At 44.7% G+C, this 22,830-nt stretch overlaps 1 protein-coding gene across 1 annotated transcript in view; it reads right to left on the reverse strand.

Moving 5' to 3' along the window:
* Positions 1-22,830, reverse strand: part of LOC126427337 (glycine--tRNA ligase) — a 145,243-nt gene that overhangs the window by 59,528 nt on the left and 62,885 nt on the right. The window contains exons 6-7 of the mRNA XM_050089664.1: positions 13,745-13,894; positions 3,914-4,076 (exon numbers count right to left, since the gene is read on the reverse strand). Coding sequence (XP_049945621.1) covers positions 3,914-4,076; positions 13,745-13,894 — 313 coding nt within the window. The remainder of the gene's footprint in view (positions 1-3,913; positions 4,077-13,744; positions 13,895-22,830) is intronic.

Raw genomic sequence — 22,830 nt, forward strand, 5'->3', positions numbered from 1 at the left:
AAGTTATAGTATGTATATGCAGGGTAGTTCTGTGATGATCTACAAACTTTCGAGGATGATGCAGACAGATAAATGCACCCCCTAAAGGCAGCATCCCTGTACCAGAAACGAACAATTCTGAAGTTACAAAAGAAACTCATTCTGATATGTCTGACAGTGGAATACACATACTGGTAGCGTTTTTGCTAATATCGCAAGGTATGCAACTTGCAATACTATGGACCAAAATAAGAAAAAAATGTCTAGGAAACATGGGCCTCTAAAATGCATACCTGAGGAGCTATAACCACTTCTTCATCTTTATTACTGTAAAACAAATCTCCTCTATTAAACAAGTGCTCATAGCTCATAAGGTATGCTTTTTAGAGCCCACATTTACTACACAAATTTCCTTGTTTTGATACATACTACCACCACTGAAAGTTGCCAGCCATACAGTCTCAAAAGCAACAGTACTGGTACACACATTCCACTGTCAGAAGTATCAGAACAGTTTTCGCTTATAACTTGACCTCAAGCTGATACATTTTCCCCTCTCCATTATCCTCGAAAGCTTTTCCAAAAATAATGTAATTGGTTAGGTAAACAATCTACTCACCAAGTGGTGGCAGGAGAACATACATATGAAAGCCATTACAGTTTGTAAACTTTAATACCTTTTTTATGTGTGTTCTCCTGCCATCATCTACATCTACATCTACATCCATACTCCGCAAGTCACCTGACGGTGTGTGGCGGAGGGTACCTTGAGTACCTCTATCGGTTCTCCCTTCTATTCCAGTCTCATATTGTTCGTGGAAAGAAAGATTGTCGGTATGCCTCTGTGTGGGCTCTAATCCCTCCGATTTTATCCTCACGGTCTCTTCATGAGATATACGTAGGAGGGAACAATATACTGCTTGACTCCTCGGTGAAGGTATGTTCTCGAAGCTTCGACAAAAGCCCGTACCGAGCTACCGAGCGTCTCTCCTGCAGAGTCTTCCACTGGAGTTTATCTATCATCTACGTAACCCTTTCATGATTACTAAATGATCCTGTAACGAAGCGTGCTGCTCTCCGCTGGATCTTCTCTATCTCTTCTATCGACCCTACCTGGTACGGATTCCACACTGGTGAGCAATATTTGAGCAGTGGGCGAACAAGCGAACTGTAACCTACTTCCTTCGTTTTCGGATTGCATTCCCTTAGGATTCTTCCAATGAATCTCAGTCTGGCATCTGCTTTACCGACAATCAACTTTATACGATCATTCCATTTTAAATCACTCCTAATGCCTACTCCCAGACAATTTATGGAATTAACTGCTTCCAGTTGCTGACCTGCTATATTCTAGCTAAATGATAAAGCATCTTTCTTTCTATGTATTTGTAGCACATTACACTTGTCTAAATTAAGATTCACTTGCCATTCCCTACACTATGCATCAATTTGTTGCAAATCCTCCTGCATTTCAGTACAATTTTCCATTGTTACAACATCTTGATATACAAAAAAAGCCTCAGTGAACTTCTGATGTTATCCACAAGGACATTTATGTATATTGTGAATAACAACTGTCCTACGACACTCCCCTGCGGCGCACATGAAATCACACTTACTTCAGAAGACTTCCCTCCATTGAGAATGACATGCTTCGTTCTATTATCTAGGAACTCTTCAATCCAATCACACAATTGGTCTGATAGTCCATATGCTCTTACTTTGTTCATTAAATGACTGTGGGGAACTGTATTGAACGCCTTGCAGAAGTCGAGAAACACGGCATCGACCTGTGAACCCGTGTCTATGGCCCTCTGAGTCTCGTGGACAAATACCGCGAGCTGGGTTTCACACGATCGTCTTTTTCGAAACCCATACTAATTCCTACAGAGTAGATTTCTAGCCTCCAGAAAAGTCATTATACTCGAACATAATACGTGTTCCAAAATTCTACAACTGATCGACGTTTGAGATATAGGTCTGTAGTTCTGCACATCTGTTCGACGTCCCTTCTCGAAAATGGGGATGACCTGTGCCCTTTTCCAATCCTTTGGAACGCTACGCTCTTCTAGAGACCTACGGTACACCGCTGCAAGAAGGGGGGCAAGATCCTTCGCGTACTCTCTTGTAGAGTAGATTGTTTACCTAACCTATTACATTATCCTTGAAAGTTTTGTAACATCGTCATGCAGTCACCCTGCAAACACATTCATTTACAGGTGTCGGTGCCTATTACCTCGACATTCTGTAGAATCGTCAGCAGATGTTTCCAAACATGGGTCCCTACTCAAAATATTATACACTCACCCCCCTTTACAAGTCCGTGTGTGTACAGATGCAAATTCTCACACAATCATGGACGCGACACATCAGGCTTGCTTCAGTATCAACGTAAAAAAAGCTCTGTCAGCCTCCCCTGGCAGGCCCAGCGGTACGAACCGACTGCTACACTGTCCTATACCAATGGCACTGTGAGGATGTGGTTGAGAGGGCCCTCTTCCCGCCACTGTCACGTTTCGACACTTGTTGCCTCTACTACTCGGTCTAGTAGTTCCTCAATTGGCATCACTAGGCCGAATGCACCCGTCCCAGTGCTCCCACAGAGGACAAAAAAAAAAAAAAAAAACCTGCAGTACCGGGAATCGAACTCGGGTCCTCCACGTGGCAATCGACATACGGTGAGGATTTTCGGTGCCCGATTCACAGGCCCGCACACTTTACCAAACAGATTAATACGTGCTGTGTACCACGTATTTTTGTGCAATGAAATAGCAGCGCTACCAGAGAGGTGACCGTGGCTTACACACGACAGTGCACCGCATTATTTTTGACAGATCGTTCGACAATTCATCACCACGACGTTTCACAGGTGACAGATTGGTCGAGGTGATCCAGTAGTGCGGTCTCCCTATTGTCTGTACTTTCAGCTGTTGAATTTTTGCATACGGGGACATTTAAGCTTCAACTGTCGATAATTTTCCAATTTTTCTCTACGATACCAGGGGCTAGTTTTATTCGATAATTAGAATTAGAATAGTTACAAGGATTGTATTAAACAGGGGTGGCCAAATAACAGCCCGAGGGCACGTGTGGCCCGCTGACAGTTTTTGTGTGGCCCGCTGAGACAGTCAGAAAAATTAGCTTCGGAGAACGCACAGAAAATTTTGTCCGCTACTAAAGTGATAGCCACTATTTCTTGGGAGTCCCAAGGAATAATCCAGATAGATTACTTGAAAAAAGGCAGAGCCATAAGTGGACCTTACTCTTCTTCATTGTTCAATCATTTGAAACAAGCATTGGCTGAAAAAAGACCGAGGCTGGTACACAAATATGTGCTCTTCCACCACGATAATGCACCATCCCACACATCAGCAATAACAACAGCACAAGTGCAGGAACTGGGATTCGAATCGGTTCCTCATTCGTCCTGTTCACAAGACTTAGCCTCGAGTGACTTCTTCCTGTTCTGTTCCCTAATTTAAAACCTTGGCTTGCTGGGAAGAAATTTTCATCAAATGAGGATGTGACAGTTGCAGTCAACGAGTACTTTGCAGAGTTAAACAGAATCTATTTTTCCGACGGGACAAAAAAGGTGGAGGATCGCTCGACCGAGACTATATCCCTAAAAGGAGATTGTCAAGAACTAAGGTGATTTGTTTACGAAACAAACATTTTGTTCTTACTTGTTTACCAGACTTATCAAACCACCCTCATATTTTATGGGAATTAATGGTTAGTGAAATGATGTTAACGTGTACGAGGAAGAGAGAGGGACCAAGAATCGAGTACTGATGTACACTTAGTATTATCGTTTTGTTGGTGGACTGAAAGTTTATAATCTTACCATCTAATTGTACGTCAGTTTACTTACGGAACAAAATGTACATCTACTCTTATCCGTGTACGTGGCTCATAAAGAGACTCCGCACCGTACCTCGTCGACGGCCCTGCCGATGGAGTAGGCAGATGCGGAGCGCCCTTCCATCTGGTCACAGGCCGAGTAAAGCAGGAGCTGTGTGTCACGGACGCCGGAGAACTTGGGGTGCCGCTTGTCCAACGGGTCGCAGAAGTGCTCAATTTCTGCCATCGTGAACTCCCTGGAAGCCGACGTGCAGAAAAGGTACTGTACTAGGGCACAGAATGTGCTACTGTCTTAACTATTATATAAAGACAGTAATAATTAAATACAGGGTTTTCTGTGGGTGCCTCTTAAAAGAGTCTAAAACAAAAATATGTGGATAAACAGGAGGTTAAAATAAAGTAGGATTAGAGAAGAGGGAGAAAACCGGTGAGGCTATGTGACCGACACGGTAGCCATTTTGGAAGCCACCCTCTCTGACGCAACTTAATTTTAAATGGAAAGGGGTTCGTGGGACACATGAAAGAAATAGAAAATTACAAGAGAAGAACAACGGTGCCTTTCATTTGAGCACGGCTCTATTCACTCTCGAGTTACAACTGATTTTTCTCCCTTACAGGCGACACGAATGCCGACTGCTTTAACACGAGACAAATGCTACAGATGAAACGACATCGACTGCTATTCTGGCATCGTCCAGTAAGAGTCACAGTACTTGCCACATATTACAGATAATCAGGGGTCAGCCACACACTGATGATAAGAATTTTGGTTGCACATAAATGACACCCTCACAAAATGCAAATGTCGCAACATCTCACTGAAACTGTCCAAATCACCCGGTTCAGTTTTCAGAATGAGGGACACTCAATATGGATGAAAACTGTCGCTTCCATTCTAATTTACTGTTTACGGATTGAAGTGAATTTCTATGCGAATGGAGAAGTAAATAAAAAGAATCACTAATACTGGTCACGCATCGACCCCACACACTACCGATCCGTCAGAAGTAGTTGGAACGTCAAACGAGACAGTTCTCATATTCTAGGGTCTTTCTCCATTCGTGATAAATTAACAGCAGCACATTATCTGCAGTCATCAGACAGAGATGTGCTGCCATCACTGCTGTCTGAAAACGGGACATTTCTAATTTTCTTCCAGCAATATGGTGCCTCTCCTCATTATTAGCTAGCTGCCTGGGCATAACAGGATATCCAGTTTGCCAGAGACGGGCAGGTCGAACAGGCCGGGCGGAGTGGCCACCACGTTCCCCAGGTTTCTAACTATCAGAGCATGCAAAAGGCAATGGTGCGTGCAGTGATCAGAAACCTTAGTGAGTGGGCTGTTAACGATTGTAGGTTAAAGTTCATCACGAACGGGTGAAGTGGATTACAAAAATCTTAAGATGCATTTACGCAGGCTATATTTTGCACCAGTGTCGCTGTCAACAGAACTGCGACGTGGCTGCAATACACGGCAATAACACGGGACGACCGGCAGTACTGTCGACAGATTGAGCTGTTGCGGGTAATCGCCGAGAATTGCCACTGTCGTCCATCGAGAAGGGCAGCAGTGTTTTCAGTAGTTGCAGGCACACGGTGCAGGTGCATACGGTGTAAGTGGAGAGTTATCCCGACAGACGTCAACCACCTCGGCAATTACGTATCTAACTCTTCGCCACTTACGTGAAAGTGGTAGTGTAAAACCTATACAGAGCAACAGAAGGAACGAGTGATGACAAAAGAGGGGGAAATTAATGTTCTCGCTGCTGTTCCACCCGATCCGTACATCGGCTCCCACGCAATCACACGGGGAAGTGTCGGAAGTCGGGCTAGTGTACCACGCAATCTCCACCGACGTAACTCCTATCTCTATCACACCCCTCTCCATCGAGTGCTGCGTGGGAACTATTACGAGAATCGTGTTAACTTCTGCAGGTGGGCATTAAGACACGATACTCCAAATGTATCGTGCACCTCGTTTCGTAACGTAGCCACAGTTGCCAATCACGACCAGGTGAACTGTCGAAACGTGCACTATCGACCTGTCGATAAACCCCATTTGTTTCGTAAGGAGGTACATCGGCACCCACAGAGTGTAAACGTGTGGTGTGGGGTGGTTAACCGTCAGCTCATAGGCCTGTCTTTTACAGATAGAACACTGAATGTGTACAAGTATCACAGCCTCCTACCAAACTGTCTTCCACAGATGCCAGAAGACATGCACTTCTCTGCACACTACGAGAAACCTGTGGTACCTACGCGACGGTTGTCCAGCCCACAGTGAACTAGGTATTACAGAATGTCTTCACGAATTGTTTCCAAATTGTCGGACTGGATTCAGAGGACCCCTACCTCGGCCGCCCCGTTCCCCGGACTTGAGCCCTGTCGACATTTTTCTGTGGGGAAAGCTGAAAGATGTTGTCTAAACAGACATACCAACTGCACCTGACGATATGCAATAGCGTATTACTGCAGCCTGCTAAGACATCTCCACCGAAATGCTAGCACATCTGCAGCAGTCGTTCCATCCCAACTGGAAGCACGTATTGCCGCTGGCGGTGCTCGTTTTGATCACAACCTGTGATGGTCAATTGTCTTGTTACTGGACGTGATCCACATAACTAGTGTATCAAGTTGCGTCAGTCTTTAGTGTGTGCTGCCACAGGTATCGTACAAGTGTCTGTATAGGAACTTTTCAAAATACAATATCTCGTTAATGACGCACACTAGAATCCTGCAAAAATACCGCTGACTTTCTAATGTACCCTACTTTTAGTCTGTTAATGTCAATAGGCTTATTCTATTTAAGAAGTGTTTGTTTGCATAAAAAAACACATTTTCTAAGTATTATTGCAACCTTTCGATTGGCTAACAATAGGAACAGTTGACTACCAATCCATTCCGAAGAAACCGCACATCAATAGCACTTTCTATTTCTGCAGTATTTGCGGTGCAACTTTTAGGTAATTCACCCCGTGTCAGGGGTGCAAACAGTGTCACATCTAGACAAGGGCCTCGTACCCGAGACGTCGAAGGCAGAGTTCGCACTCTATACCCACTGCTTGTCCTGTTGTCAATGCTGCCATTGTGACACGAGATTGTTCCATATTCTACACCGATCTGTCCAGTGTTAGTGTATACGGATGTGGTGTGGGGAAAGGCCAGAGAATCACTTGTTGCAATGCTGTAAAGGACCCAGAACTGAGCTCTGAAGACTCTTCTACACTCATCTGCTACACGAAGAGATGGACATCCCACTCCTATAGAACAGATTCTAGATCGTCGTGAGGTCCTCCTGCGAGAAAGTGGGACTATCCCTCAACTGGCTCATCCGTAAAGAGGGCCACCGACCATATGGCGGTCTGACAGGCTGTGAGAATAATTTTCTTCCAGAAGACACAGGAAATCGGTACGCTGCCAGAGGCCAATTCCTATAGATATAATTTTTTTCTTCCGCACTCCAGCATTCTACTCGTCACCGAGAATTGCAACTCTAATCGTTTACGTATCCACCAATGGTGTGTACACGTTCCAAGTTACACCGACATCCGACCGTGTTTTCTAGGAGCTCCACATTCATTTTGCATTACTAGACTGGCAATCACCGGTGTCACTGAAGTTAGCACTCTAGACTCGCAATACGGTGGCGAGAAAAAAGGATGTGTAAATAGCTGTTTATTTAATGATACAATAGTTGCAAGAAATGGGGAGAAACTGATATAACTACTTTACCTTCAGATTTTTGACACACTGGTCAATACGTGTGTCATGTCGGCTGTGATTTTTCGACACATCAGGTGGAAGATAAAAGGGAAAGTTCGTGTCTCAGTACAAGCGTATCTAGAAACATCTTACGTATTTTTGCTTTTGTACTGTACATAAGCCTAAATAATTACATTGAAGTTTGTCTTATCTAAACACTGTCAGTGTTTAAATAGTTAATGTACAATAAATGTCAAGGGGGTGTAATAAATCTAGTATTAACAGACATAACTTAATAATGAGTTTTGAACCTGTTCTGGTCAAATTTTGCTTTTCTTCAAATACTATGGTCGTTATGAAAGTACCCCTGTAAATAGAACACACTATTTGTCATCGATAGTAAGTGTCTTTACCCATTTACTGTTCTTATAGAAACCACAAGCTGCTTTAAATGTGTGTGTACGTAACTTGTCGCAAATTTTCTAACACAATTCTCCGACGTATATGTTAAACTCAATTAGTTAACAAAATACATTTGCTCAACTTGTTTACAATACTCTGCAAAACTTACTACATTATTTCATTTCGTAAAATAATAGTACTAGCGTACACAAACTTCTCGATGCCCCCATATTATCTCACCTTTGCCAGTATAGTGACGTACGTGTACAAGCACGTTCAAGTTCCTCAGGTGCGGTCGGCAGCTCACAAACTGCAATGCCAGGGCTCGGTTTCCACACTCACCACCGTACAGTTAGGTCCTTCGCGGTGAGACTAGTTACAGTATAACCCCGCTTTTATGTTCCCGGAACTGACATTTTCCTGGCATTTCCGACATTTCTTCTTCTTCTTTTTTTTTTTTTTTTTTTTCGGTCCCATCAATGTCCTATGCCCGTAATGTTAATTTGCACCCAATTTCGCATCAACATATTTATAATTTCCCCACAATTTACGCATTACGAAAAATGCGGCTGTGGACAAAAAATGATGACGGCACGATATTGGCCGTCCAGTAGTTTACAAATATTACGTGGTTAAGTTTCTTGACAATGGGGCACTCTACTCAGCAGATTTGAACTGGTAAACGTGTAAAAGTAGGAACAATTCGTGCCGTATCTCCTGCTGCTGCAGCCGAGGTCTAGGGGAGTGGTAGTTGATGGGAGTCACTAGGTTCATTCGAATGAAGATAACGTGACCAATCACAACCATTTCCAGACTGTTTTGTGCAAATACAGTTTCGCGACTGTTGTGATCGTCGTGACACCTTTGTCGAATCTTATTTAGCGTGCTTCGATGTACGGCCCCTCGGAGCACTAGTTGACACCGTCATTCAGTTACGAGTTGCTCAAACGTTTTTAGTGTAAACACAGTGCCGGTTACGTATTTTATTCGTGCAGAGCAAAACATGTTTTGAGAATTTATTCTGATTATCAAGTGCAGTATTTACGAACGAATTTGATGTGATGTTACACAAACAACTAATGTGACTGATAGTTTGCATGTGTGTGTGGTTTTCTACATAACTGATGAGTACATGATAACCTCTAAAAGATGACTACAGTGCAAGAGAGACAGGATCGCACATATTCAAACACTACACAAAATACTTACGTACATATTTGCACTTGACAATGAGAAAAGATTCTCCGAATGCATAGTGCTAAGCCTGAAAAAATATGTAACTAGTGGTGTATTTCATTACTTAAATAATGAATGACAGCAGCAAGCTTCAAAAATAGCTATTATGACATGTGAAATTGAGTCGAACGTTCCTACTTCCCTGACAGTTATCAGTTCCAGTTACATCCGTGGAAAATCCAGGATGGAATGTATTGTTACATTCCATCCTGGATTCTCCATTGTTTAATTGTTACATTCCAGTTATATCAGTGGTTTTTATTAGATAATAAACCTTCATTAGATAATAAACAAGTCCCTGACAAGTCTTTTGATGACTTATGTATATATATCATTCATAAAATGCCAGGGGGTATCCTGTACGTAGCTTTTACAGCTTAAAATGTTATTTCCCAAATTTTACACCATTTTTTTTTTGAAGTCCCTTGAAAAGTATAAAAGCAGGGTTTCACTGTACATGATAACTACATGCTGTGTCTACCTCACCAGCTCCTCAGAGCGCAAGTGCGCACCATCTCTGGAAGAGGCTACCCTGCAATCAACGCAGAATTACATGCCTCGTTGGTTTTGAGAAGCTGAAACACTTACTTCTGTCAATACCGTAAAATTTCCCCAATGATTAACTTGTATGGCCAGTTTCCCCTTTATCAAATAGAAAAGCAAACACATTCATCTTCTCACAGTTACACTTATTTCTCATGCCTCTTTTCTCCCTATTACCATAACAGTGTGTTTTATCATGCTTCTCTTTTCCTCCTCCATCCCTTCTCATTTGCACTGCTCCTAACCTTCATAGTTCAAAACTATCTGCCTGTATCATGGCTCCATTCTTGTACTTACGAACAAACATAAACTGTGCTACCTTATTTTGTATTTGTGCACTGTACTAACTACTAACTGCTTATACTTTTGTATGTTAGATGTAACTTATGCTTATCATAATAATAATAATAATAATAATAATAATAATAGTGCAAAACATGTGGAATGCCTAGTTACATGTAAGAGTGCACCCCACAAACCTATCCTACCACAATAAATACACTCCTGGAAATGGAAAAAAGAACACATTGACACTGGTGTGTCAGACCCACCATACTTGCTCCGGACACTGCGAGAGGGCTGTACAAGCAATGATCACACGCACGGCACAGCGGACACACCAGGAACCGCGGTGTTGGCCGTCGAATGGCGCTAGCTGCGCAGCATTTGTGCACCGCCGCCGTCAGTGTCAGCCAGTTTGCCGTGGCATACGGAGCTCCATCGCAGTCTTTAACACTGGTAGCATGCCGCGACAGCGTGGACGTGAACCGTATGTGCAATTGACGGACTTTGAGCGAGGGCGTATAGTGGGCATGCGGGAGGTCGGGTGGACGTACCGCCGAATTGCTCAACACGTGGGGCGTGAGGTCTCCACAGTACATCGACGTTGTCGCCAGTGGTCGGCAGAAGGTGCACGTGCCCGCCGACCTGGGACCGGACCGCAGCGACGCACGGATGCACGCCAAGACCGTAGGATCCTACGCAGTGCCGTAGGGGACCGCACCGCCACTTCCCAGCAAATTAGGGACACTGTTGCTCCTGGGGTATCGGCGAGGACCATTCGCAACCGTCTCCATGAAGCTGGGCTACGGTCCCGCACACCGTTAGGCCGTCTTCCGCTCACGCCCCAACATCGTGCAGCCCGCCTCCAGTGGTGTCGCGACAGGCGTGAATGGAGGGACGAATGGAGACGTGTAGTCTTCAGCGATGAGAGTCGCTTCTGCCTTGGTGCCAATGATGGTCGTATGCATGTTTGGCGCCGTGCAGGTGAGCGCCACAATCAGGAATGCATACGACCGAGGCACACAGGGCCAACACCCGGCATCATGGTGTGGGGAGCGATCTCCTACACTGGCCGTACACCACTGGTTATCGTCGAGGGGACACTGAATAGTGCACGGTACATCCAAACCGTCATCGAACCCATCGTTCTACCATTCCTAGACCGGCAAGGGAACTTGCTGTTCCAACAGGACAATGCACTTCCGCATGTATCCCGTGCCACCCAACGTGCTCTAGAAGGTGTAAGTCAACTACCCTGGCCAGCAAGATCTCCGGATCTGTCCCCCATTGAGCATGTTTGGGACTGGATGAAGCGTCGTCTCACGCGGTCTGCACGTCCAGCACGAACGCTGGTCCAACTGAGGCGCCAGGTGGAAATGGCATGGCAAGCCGTTCCACAGGACTACATCCAGCATCTCTACGATCGTCTCCATGGGAGAATAGCAGCCTGCATTGCTGCGAAAGGTGGATATACACTGTACTAGTGCCGACATTGTGCATGCTCTGTTGCCTGTGTCTATGTGCCTGTGGTTCTGTCAGTGTGATCATGTGATGTATCTGACCCCAGGAATGTGTCAATAAAGTTTCCCCTTCCTGGGAAAATGAATTCACGGTGTTCTTATTTCAATTTCCATGAGTGTACATACTAATAAACAACAACTAAATTCCTGATGTGATTTTGATACGGAGACAGCTCGAATGCTGAGGAACAACATAGGTTACTCGAGAAAGTGTGTAGTACAACATATTTTATGATTTGAAGAATATAACGTGAAATACGGAGCAATAATTACTCTTTGAAAAAATTCTCTACTCTTTGCCTTCTGAACTTTCTCATACTTGTGAAAATGCTTTCATTGTTTGATACGTTCTACACAATGTTATTTACTGTAATGAATACAATGTTTGTACAGTCCTCTACACCTTTAATACACATTTCCATACTCACATCAGTCACAAGCCTGTGTTTTAGACGCTGAGCATTCAATGTGAACAACTCGTAGTCGTGTAGTTAGTGTTGCCATTTCACGATTGTGGCATCCCGGGCTCAATTGCCGCCTGGGTCTTCCCCCCTCTCCCTAAGATTGATACCTGGATGTGTGTGTTGCCCTCATCATCACTGTATTATCATCAACATGGAGGTCACCAAAGTGTTGTCAAATAATAAGACTTACACAGAGCTCCTAAACATCCCATCCGGGGCCTCCCACACAATAAAGCCGTACGAACATTTCATTTCATTTTACCGATACGTGAGCACAGCTGCAGGCAACAATTAGAATACGGTGCTTACAAAGTGTGTAGTACAAGATATTTACTGATTTTAAGATTATTATGCAAATTAAGGAAAAATATTTACTCTCTGAAAAAGCTATTTACTCTTCCACTTTTGAACTTTATTGTATTTGTGAAAAGCTTTTACTGGCTGATATGTTCTATACAATATGAGTCAACATATTCAATACAATGCTTATCCAATTCTCAATGTATTCAATCCATACTTCCATACTAATACCAGTATTATTAATTGCTAAAGTAACTCACTCTGTTACGTTTCCACAGCTCTACTGCTGAACCGATTCAGGAGGTAATCGGTACAGAAATTGCCTGAACTCTGACGAAGACTGTGGACGACTTTAGAAAGTTGTCCCGAATATTACTAGTATTCTAAATACGGTATACTCGAGTGGCACGCAGTGATAATCACGACTCTTAGTGTCGACAGATGATTCTGTGATAGTGCAAATGCAACGTTATTGCCCACGTGGTTTACAATACTGAGTCCCTACACCACCTGGCATAGCTGGAGAGTTCTGGTGCAGATACAACAATACAATTGGACAGTAAGCCTACAAACTGTATTTAAAATTATTACTATAAGCCTCACATACTTTAAGTCCGACGAGCGCTCAGTTCTAACAGAGCTCGATGTGCAAAAGTTACTCAAATTCGAGAAATCTCACAGCAATCTCACATCCACTGGAGCTCAGACGGAAAACTTCAGGCAGCCTCAAGACCTACAGAGACATCAGAACAGTCACACGCCCGTCGCAGTTTAGATGCCGAGCATCACACGACATGTCCGAGACACTCTAAGACTCACAATGGCGGTGCCATTTAAAGGCTGTACGACAGAGTGTCATACCTTTACCTGTGGAGTGGGAGAGCATTGTGGTGAGGCTTCATTTAATTGTGATCTATTAACTGACTATGTTAATCATTAATTAGTAATAGGCAGATGGATCAAAAATTTAGGCACCATAAGGTATCAAAATGGAAGGGAGAAGTGTCTGGAATGTGTTGCTCTGGTGACAAAATCTCGCATTCAGTACTAGATGAGCCAGAGAAACCTCTAAAAGCACTACTTCTGCACGAGTGCAATGAATCAAAGCATTTTCTTAAAATTTCATTACAAAATATAATGCACGCTTTCACATCTGATATACAGCAAAATACTACAAACACATTCATTCTGTACCTACATGCTGGCACTGCATACATTTTTTATACATACATTTCTATAGCACTATATACACAGACACCTCATAAAATTACGAACTCACTCACTCACTGTCACTCAGAGCAATAAAACTACCGATGCTTGAGGCAAGCATAACAATTTGTAAATATATAAAAACGGGCAGTACTGTGCGGCAAACTTGAGCGGTCAGAATGCGACGCAGGAAAACAAACTCTTGGGGTGAGAGAAGCCCACCCGTGCAGAGCTCCCAGCACTCACCTGACACGTATGAGCCCGGACCGTGGAGATATCTCGTTGCGGAAAGCGTTGCCGATCTGTGCCGCGGCAAAAGGGAGGCGGCCCTGGTTGAACTCCAGCAGCCGCTTGAAGTTGACGAAGATCCCCTGCGCAGTTTCCGGCCTCAGGAACCTGAAACACGAAGCAGATGTCGCCCTCACAATGTATCGAACACCGACATTTACCGTAGGTAGACAGAAAGTAGAGAAGTAGGTTAATTAGGGATGTGTGAGAGAGGGAAGACTATTTATTTTATACTGGCAGGCAGCCCACAAATTTGCTGCATACATCCAGGCAATAAAAACTGAAACATAATAAAGAGTTCTCCGAGATAACATTTGAGCCGTCAAAGTTAACATCTTAAATCTCCCGATGACAAACGGTCATACATTTTTAAATTCGTACACAGACAGTTTGCTGTATCGTCAGCAACAACTGCAGTCCATAAACACAGCACGAAAGGTAAGAAAATATTTGTGCTTACAAGGGAACCTCCCCATCGCACCCCCCTCAGATTGAGTTATAAGTTGGCACGGTGGATAGGCCTTGAAAAACTGAACACAGATCAATCGAGAAAACGGGAAGAAGTTGTGTGGAACTATGAAAAAATAAGCAAAATATACAAACTGAGTAGTCCGTGCGCAAGATAGGCAACATCGAGGATAGTGTGAGCTCAGGAGCGCCGTGGTCCCGTGGTTAGCGTGAGCAGCTGAGGAACGAGAGATCCTCGGTTCAAGTCTTCCCTCGAATGAAAAGTTTACTTTCTTTATTTTCACAAAATTATGATCAGTCTGTTCGTTCATTGACGTCTCTGTTCACTGTAATAAGTTTAGTGTCTGTGTTTTGCAACAGCACCGCAAAACCGTCCGAGTAGTAGATGAAAGGACGTGCCTCTCCAATGGGAACCGAAAACATTTGATCGCAAGTCATAGGTCAACCGATTCCTCCACAGGAAAACACATCCGATATATTCTACACGACACCGGTGACGGCATGTGCGTCACATGACAGGAATATCACAGGAATATGTTGTCGACCCACCCAACTTGTACACTTGGCGAATGGGTAAAAAGATTCTTCTACCTTGCCCGATTTAGGTTTTCTTGTGGATGTGATAATCACTCCCAAAAAAGTGATGAAAACCATAAGAGTTTGTAACATAAACTGCAACAAATGACTGCAACAGTTTCACAGTCACAAAGTTTTCCCTGTGCTCTGTCAAAACATGCGTTTTTAACGTTTTCAAATTTTTCCATGTGTAGACCGTCAAATCCTGCATATTTCCAAGCAAATCTGAACACGTCCTGGAATTTTGGAGAGTGAAGTTGATTATGTGTGAGTGGCTAAACTTTGATAATTGACACACGATCACGTAAACAATACTGCTCTGTGTATTTGTGCAGCTTCGCAAAATAATTGTCTGAAAATAAAAAATTAAACTTTTCACACTCGAGGGAAGATTTGAATCGAGGACCTCTCGTGCACAGCTGCTCACACTAACCACGGGACCACGGCGCTCCTGAGCTCACACGCTCCTCGATGTTGCCTATCTTGCGCACGGACTACTCAATTTATCTATTTTGCTTATTTTTTTCATAGTTCCATACAACTTCTTCCTGTTTTCTCAGTTGATCTGTGTTCAGTTTTTCAAGGCCTATCCACTGTGCCAACTAATAACTAAATCTGAGGTGATTGCAATGGGGAGGTTCCCTCGTTAGCAAGTTTGACAAGAAATCTCCCTCCTCTTTTTTAACAATGCCACGTTCACCGTTGCCTGTATTACAAGGTCTAGTCACACCGACGTGATCACTGCCCGTGTTCAGCGTCGACAGGCAATAACCACTCAAAGACGGCAGGTGACAGTAATGGCAATGGAAGGTATATAAAGTGTGTCAGGCAGATGTGGAAAACGGTAGTCACTGTCGGAAAATTCAGAAATGGAGCAATCTATCTGACATCCAAAAGGGCACAGTCATACACTTTTGGACTGAGGGTAGAAGCATTTCTCAAATTGCTCAGTTTGTAAACTGTTCGCACGTCGACGTGGTTACAGCATACGGTGTACGGCAAAACGGCAGTATCAAAAACACCTGTGCCGAGGCAACGGTGGTCCACCACGGCCCACGTAAGACGGTGCGAATGATGTATACAGGGGCGGATAGATGAGCAACTGTCGAGCAAGTGACCACCCAGAAAAACTGAGGGGCTACCGGCAGCGTCTCCTCGATGACGATTCGGCAAACGCCGTGTACGGGCTTCCGCAGCAGGTGCCTGGTTTACGTACTCGTGCCGACTGCCGTTCGTAGGCCGGAATGTGCACGCCAATACCACAAACGGACTTGTTCCGAGTGGCAACGGATGGCCTTTTGGGACGAATCACATTTTATGCACCGTCAGACGTACGACCGACGCCCTGCGACGAGTACCGGAAGGGTCCGGGCAGGAGGGGGAAGTGTTACGGTCTGGGAAATTCTATTGTGGCATTCCTCGGGTGATCTCGTCGTGCTCTTCGGGCACGACAGATCGATACAATTACGTATAAATCTCTGGGGACTATGTTCGTTCCAACATGCAATTTGTTTCTCCTCAGCACAACAGCATCAACGCGCAGGACAGTGCGACACGTCACACAATTCACAGTGTACCAATGTGGTTCAAAGACCAACGGGCGAGTTTATCGTACTTACCTGGCCACCAAATTCCCTCACATTTAAACCCAATTGAGAATCTGCAGGACCGCCTCAATCGGGCTGTTCGCATCACAGATTCTCGACCGAGAAACCTCCCGCAGCTGGCCACGGCTCCACATCCCCGTCCGTACCGTTCCTGCACAACTGAACGAGGTAGTAAAGTGGGTAGCACACTGAATTTGCATTCAGTAGGATGACAGTCAAATCCCACATCTGGTCATCCCGATTTAGGTTTTCCGTGATTTCTCTAAATCACTCCAGGCAAATGCCAGGACGGTTCCTTTGAAAGGGCACAGCCGAGTTCCTTCCCCGTGCTTCCTTAATCCGACGAGACTGATGACCACGCTGTTTGATCTCCTCCCCCAAACAACCCCAACCCCTCTTCCTGCACGCCTCGCACCAGTTCACACTATAAAAGGTAGTTATTCAGATTTTTTACATGTGTTCACATTATTGTGACAGGACAGTGTATTTACTACAATTTGCACCCAAAGAAGTCATTTTCAAGGTGTTAAAGTTAGCATAGAGATACAGATCAAAGTTACACATTCCACTGATAAATACTGTTTCACAGTACATCTTCAAAAAGTACTGAGAATAAACAAAAATTACTTGCATGCTGAAAACATAGGGGATGTCAATAGTGTTTTCAGCACGTAAGTAATACACTATGTGATTAAAAGTATTCGGGCACCCCCGAAAACCTAAGTTTCTCATGTTAGGGGCATTGTGCTGCCACCTACTGCCAGGTACTCCATATCAGCGACCTCAGTAGTCATTAGACATCGTGAGAGAGCATAATGGGGCACTCCGCAGAACTCGCTGACTTCAAATGTGGTCAGGTGATTGGGTGTCACTTGTGTCATACGTCTGTATGCAACATTTCCACACTCCTAAATGTCCCTAGGTCCACTGTTTCCGATGTGATAGTGAAGTGGAAACGTGAAAGGACGCGTACAGCACAAAAGCGTACAGTCCGACCTCGTCTGTTGACTGACAGAGACCGCTAACAGTTGAAGAGGGTCGTAATGTGTAATCTGCAGACATCTATCCAGACCATCACACAGGAATTCCAAACTGCATCAGGATCCACTGCAAGTACTATGACAGTTAGACAAGAGGTGAGAAAACTTGGATTTCATAGTCGAGTGGCTACTCATAACCCACACACCTTACCAGTAAATGCCAAACGATGCCTCACTGGGTGTAAGGACAGTAAACACTTGACGATTGAACAGCAAAGAAAATGTTGTGTGGAGCGACAGATCACAGTACACAATGTGGCATCTGAGGGCAGATTGTCACAGCCCAGAGGCTCGGCAAGAGCATTTTGGAAACTATGCGACTTGTCGGGTGTTCGAGGAGTGCTGTGGTGAGCGTCTTCGACACGTGGCAAAACCGAGGTGAAACCACATCCAGACATCGTGGGGTCGGGTGGCCACTCCTCGTTACAGATGTCAAACGTTGCAGGCTGGGCAGGTTGGTAAAATCGGACAGGCAGAGAACTGTGGTAGAACTACGCTGTGCAGCGTACAAGTGTGTCTGAACACACAGTGCACCGAACACTCCTATCGGTGAGCCTCCGCAGCCGACGATCCGTGCAGGTGCCGACACTAACACCGTGACATCGGCAACTGCAACTGAAATGCACACGTGACCGTCGGCACTGGACATTACTGCAGTGGCAGAGCATACCACGATCTGACGAACGCAATACCTTCTCCGTCGTGTCGAAGGGAGAACGTGAATCTGCCGTCTTTCGGGGGAACAGCTCCTCGACACCTGTACTGCGGGACAGAGACGACTCGGGGGCGGCCCCATTATGTCCTGGGGAACATTCACACGGGAATCTGTGGGTCCGATGGAGCTCTCGCAAGGCACTGTGACGGCCGAGCAGTATCGTACACCGGTTGCAGACTACGTACGCCCTTCGTGTCGATCACGTTTTCCGACGGCAGTGGCATTTTTCGACAAGATAATGTGCCGTGTCAAAAGGCCCAGTGTCACAGAGTGGTTCGAGGAACACAGTGGCGAGTTCCGATTGACGTGGTGGCCCCACAACTCGCCAGATCTGAACCCGATCGAACACATCCGGGAGGTGACTGAACACGTGAAATCTCGTCACTCCCACCCCGGAATTTACAGAAATCAGGTGACTTGTGAACAGATGTTGTCCCAATTCCCCCCAGTGACATACTGAGCCCTCACTGCCTCCATATAATGACACGTAACCACTATCACCCGTCCCAAATGTGGACATCCCACCTACTAAACAGGTGGCCAACCAGTGTATAGTTTTCACTTAACAATCTTGCAGAAAAACAATGGTTGCTACTCACATAAAAGAATACTCCTGTATGATTTTGCATTTTTTTGTACATTTACTTTCACTGAGGTACCGGCAACTTTACCATAGCTATAGCTGTGCAGTACACTACATTTGTGTCATATGACATTCTTTTCCAAAATGACAACTTGCTTTCAATATCAAATCGCTCCTGACATAGCCTGGAAGCTTGTAGTCAAATATCTTCCAATGAAACCAATACAGAGGTGTGTTCAATGAATGGGTGTAACTCTGATTGCTCGGCAATGCGGGACACCGAGTTGCCGGCAACTCGTTGGCAATTTATTGCAAGCAATTTACAGGTGAGTCGCTCTGTGGAGCACTATTTAACTGCTGAAAAAGTGATTTGCAATCAACCGGTTATCAACTCACATTGGTAACGTGTTTCATTTGAGTTTCTCTGTCTGTCCGGGACCTTAAGATCAAAATTGTAATTGTGAAAATTGTAATAAATAGTGTAGTCAATGAGGAACATAATATCATTTTAAAAATTCAACAAGACTTATTCCAAAACATATACATCTGTGTAAACATACTGCTTGTAAATTATTACTATAGAAATAGACAGCAAAACCTTCAGCTCTGGCTGAAGAAACCATGGTGAATCCCTTGACAGGACTCCATGGACAGAAGGTGGAGAGGTAGTTCATTTCTCATCATGGAAAGAAGAAGGAGGATATGGAGACATGCCAACAGTTCAAATACACAAATCAAAAAAAGTTTTGTATCACCCCGGTCCAAGAACTCCTGAAGATAGATGATAACTACGGATATTGTATCACAGACACAGTCCCTTCGACTGTTCAGAGATGTCACTAAACCCGCCCGAAGATGTAAACAACCGTGCACGAGCAGCGCCAATTAGACAGGGGGGGGGTCCGACAGCCGATCAGTTCCAGTCATTCCACCGGGAAGGTGGTAAACGGCTTGTTTTGTCTGTAGTTCAACCACACCTAGACGGTCATTACTGCAGTTCGATAATGTCTGCATTGTTACTTTGTGCCAGGAAGGGCTCTCAACAAGGGAAGTTTCCAGGTGTCTCTGAGTGAACCAAAGCAATATTGTTCGGACACGGAGGAGATACAAACAGGAACTATCGATGACATGCCTCGATGAGGCCACCCGCACATATCAGTTGAACCAGACAATCGTAGGAGATGTGTTTGGAGGCAACCCAGTCAGGCTGAACGCCTTAGACACACTGTCCAGCGAGTGCAGCAAGGTGGAGGTTCCCCGTTGTTTTGGGGTGGCATTATGTGGGGCCGACGTACGCCGCTGGTGGTCATGGAAGGCGCTGTAATGGCTGTACGATATGTGAATGCCATCCTCTGACCAATATCAGCAGCAGTCTCTTCACAGAAGACACTTTGCGCCCCCACCGTGCACATCTCGTGTACGACTTCCTTCAGGATAACGACATCGCTCGACTAGAGTGGCCAGCATGTTCTCCAGACATGAACCCTATCGGACATACCTGGCACAGATAGAACAGGGCTGTTTATGGACAACGTGACCCACCAACCACTCTGAGGGGTCTACGCCGAATCGCCGTTGAGGAGTGTGACAATCTGGACCTACACTGCCTCGATGAACTTGTGGATAGTATGCCATGACGAATACAGGCATGCATCAATGCAAGAGGAGGTGCTACTGGGTATTAGAGGTACTGGTGTGTACAGCAGTCTGGACCTCCACCTCTGAAGGTCTCGCTGTATGGTGGTACAACATGCAATGTGTGATTTTCATGAGCAATAAAAAGGGCAGAAATGATGTTTATGTTGATCTATATTCCAATTTTTTGTAGAGGTTCCAGAACTCTCGGAACTGAGGTGATGCAAAACATTTTTTTTAAGTGTGTAGTTTCTGCAACTGTAACGTTGTGCAAATAGCATAGTTTACTCTGCCTAACAAAGTATACAGTAACAAAACTGCAAGACTAGGTCTTGAAAACTAAGGAATTTATGGCTGCCTGTGACAATTGCCCCAGTTTTTTTTTTTTTTTTTTTTTTTTTTTATCTTGGCCAGACTGGAAGGAACTTTAGTATAAGTTACCATGAATACATAAACACCTTTAAACTAAAAAACTTAAGTAAATCCGCATCTGCCTATCTCGTGGATCACCAGACAGACGCTGTATTTCAGGGACTATAGGTAATTTTAAGATTTTACGCACAACTAGGAAAGGCAACAAAATGGACCTCCTCAAAGAACTAGAAATATATATACTCACACCCTAACTTCACCACATTACATTCTCTATGACTAAGTGGAGTTAGCCAACAAACACTTTATGCACATTTTCCTCAACCTATTCACGCAATTTAAATGCAGTTGATCCCCAATGTTCAGAATTCTGAGCATGAAATGGACCTCCTGTAATTGAACGTACTATGACCAACTTTGTAAGGAAATTAAAAAATCTTTCTGAACGTCAGCTGCTCAGTAACACTTACTTTCTGGACATGCCTCATTTTACAGAAAATCCACGGACTAGATTCATCACACATTTTACTCAGATTTTTCCTGAAATTATACATACTAGTAGTCATTACAAAACAATATTTATCTGATTATGTCAGTACCAGACAGTGTGTTCTTGCCCAAGACCAGGCAAAGCTACCTCGAACAGTGTCACAAAAGTTGCAGTACAAGTTTCACTGGAAGACAGTTTGTGTAGTATAAAAATTTTACAGGACAGCATGACTACTGTGCAAAGTTGTTACTTATTTTCACGTTACGAGTCATCCTGGCGGACGACACGTGTCTTCGAAATGGCACAGTGAGGGCAGTAATTTTGCGAGAGGAAGTACTGTGAAGAGCCAAAGAAACTGGTACACCTTCCTAATATTGTGTAGGGCCCCCGTGAGCACACAGAAGTGCCGCAACATGACGTGGCACGGAGTCGACTAACGCCTGAAGCAGTGCTGGAAGTAACTGACACTGTGAATCCTGCACGGCTGTCCATAAATCCGTAAGAGTACGAGGGGGTGGAGATCTCTTCTGAACAGCACGTCGCAAGGCATCCCAGATATGCTCAATAACGTTCATGTCTGGGGAGTTTGGTGGCCAGCAGAAGTATTTAAACTCGGAAGAGTGTACCTCTGTAGCAATTCTGGACATGTGGGGTATCGTATTGTCCTGCTGGAATTACCCAAGTCCGTCGGAATGCGCAAGGGACACAAACGGATGCAGGATAATTATGTACATATCTCCTTTCAGACTCATATCTAAACGTATCAGGGGGTCCCATATCACTCCAAACCGCACACGTCCCACACCATTACAGAGCCTCCACCAGCTCGAACAGTCCCCTGCTGACATGCAGAGTCCGCGGATTCCATACCCGAACCCACGTATTCACTCCACACAATTTGAAATGAGACTCGTCTGACCAGGCAACACGTTTTCAGTCATCAACAGACTAATGTCGGTGTCAACAAGCCCAGGCGAAGCTTAAAGCCGTGTGTGGTGCAGTCATCAAGGATAGACGAGTGGGTGTTCGGCTCTGGAGGCCCATATCCGAGATGTTTCCTCGAGTGGTTGGCACGCTGACGGTTGAGCACTGAAATCTGCAGCAATTTGCAGAAGGGTTCCACTTCTGTCATGCTGAACAATTCTCTTCAGCTGTCATCGATCACGTTCTCGCAAGATCTTTTTCCGGCGGCAGCAATTTCAGAGATTTGTTTTTTTACCGGATGCCCGACATAAACGACACACTCGCGAAATGGTCGTACGGGAAAATCCCCAATTCTTCGCTACCTGGGAGATGCTGTGTCCCATCACTCGTGTCCCGACTATAACACCACATTCAAACTCAATTAAATCTCGATACCTGCCGTGGTAGCAGCAGTAACCGATGTGACAACTGTGCCAGACGCTTGTCGTCTCAGAGGCGTCGCTGACCACAGTGTCGTATTCTGCCTGTTTATATATCTCTGCATTTGAATATGCATGCCTGTACCAGTTTCTTTGGCATTTCAGTGTATCTGCAGAGATGTAGTTGTAAGCTCAGTGTATCATCTGATCAGGTC

This window comes from Schistocerca serialis, chromosome 11, assembly GCF_023864345.2.
Source record: "Schistocerca serialis cubense isolate TAMUIC-IGC-003099 chromosome 11, iqSchSeri2.2, whole genome shotgun sequence".
Lineage (NCBI taxonomy): Eukaryota > Metazoa > Arthropoda > Insecta > Orthoptera > Acrididae > Schistocerca > Schistocerca serialis.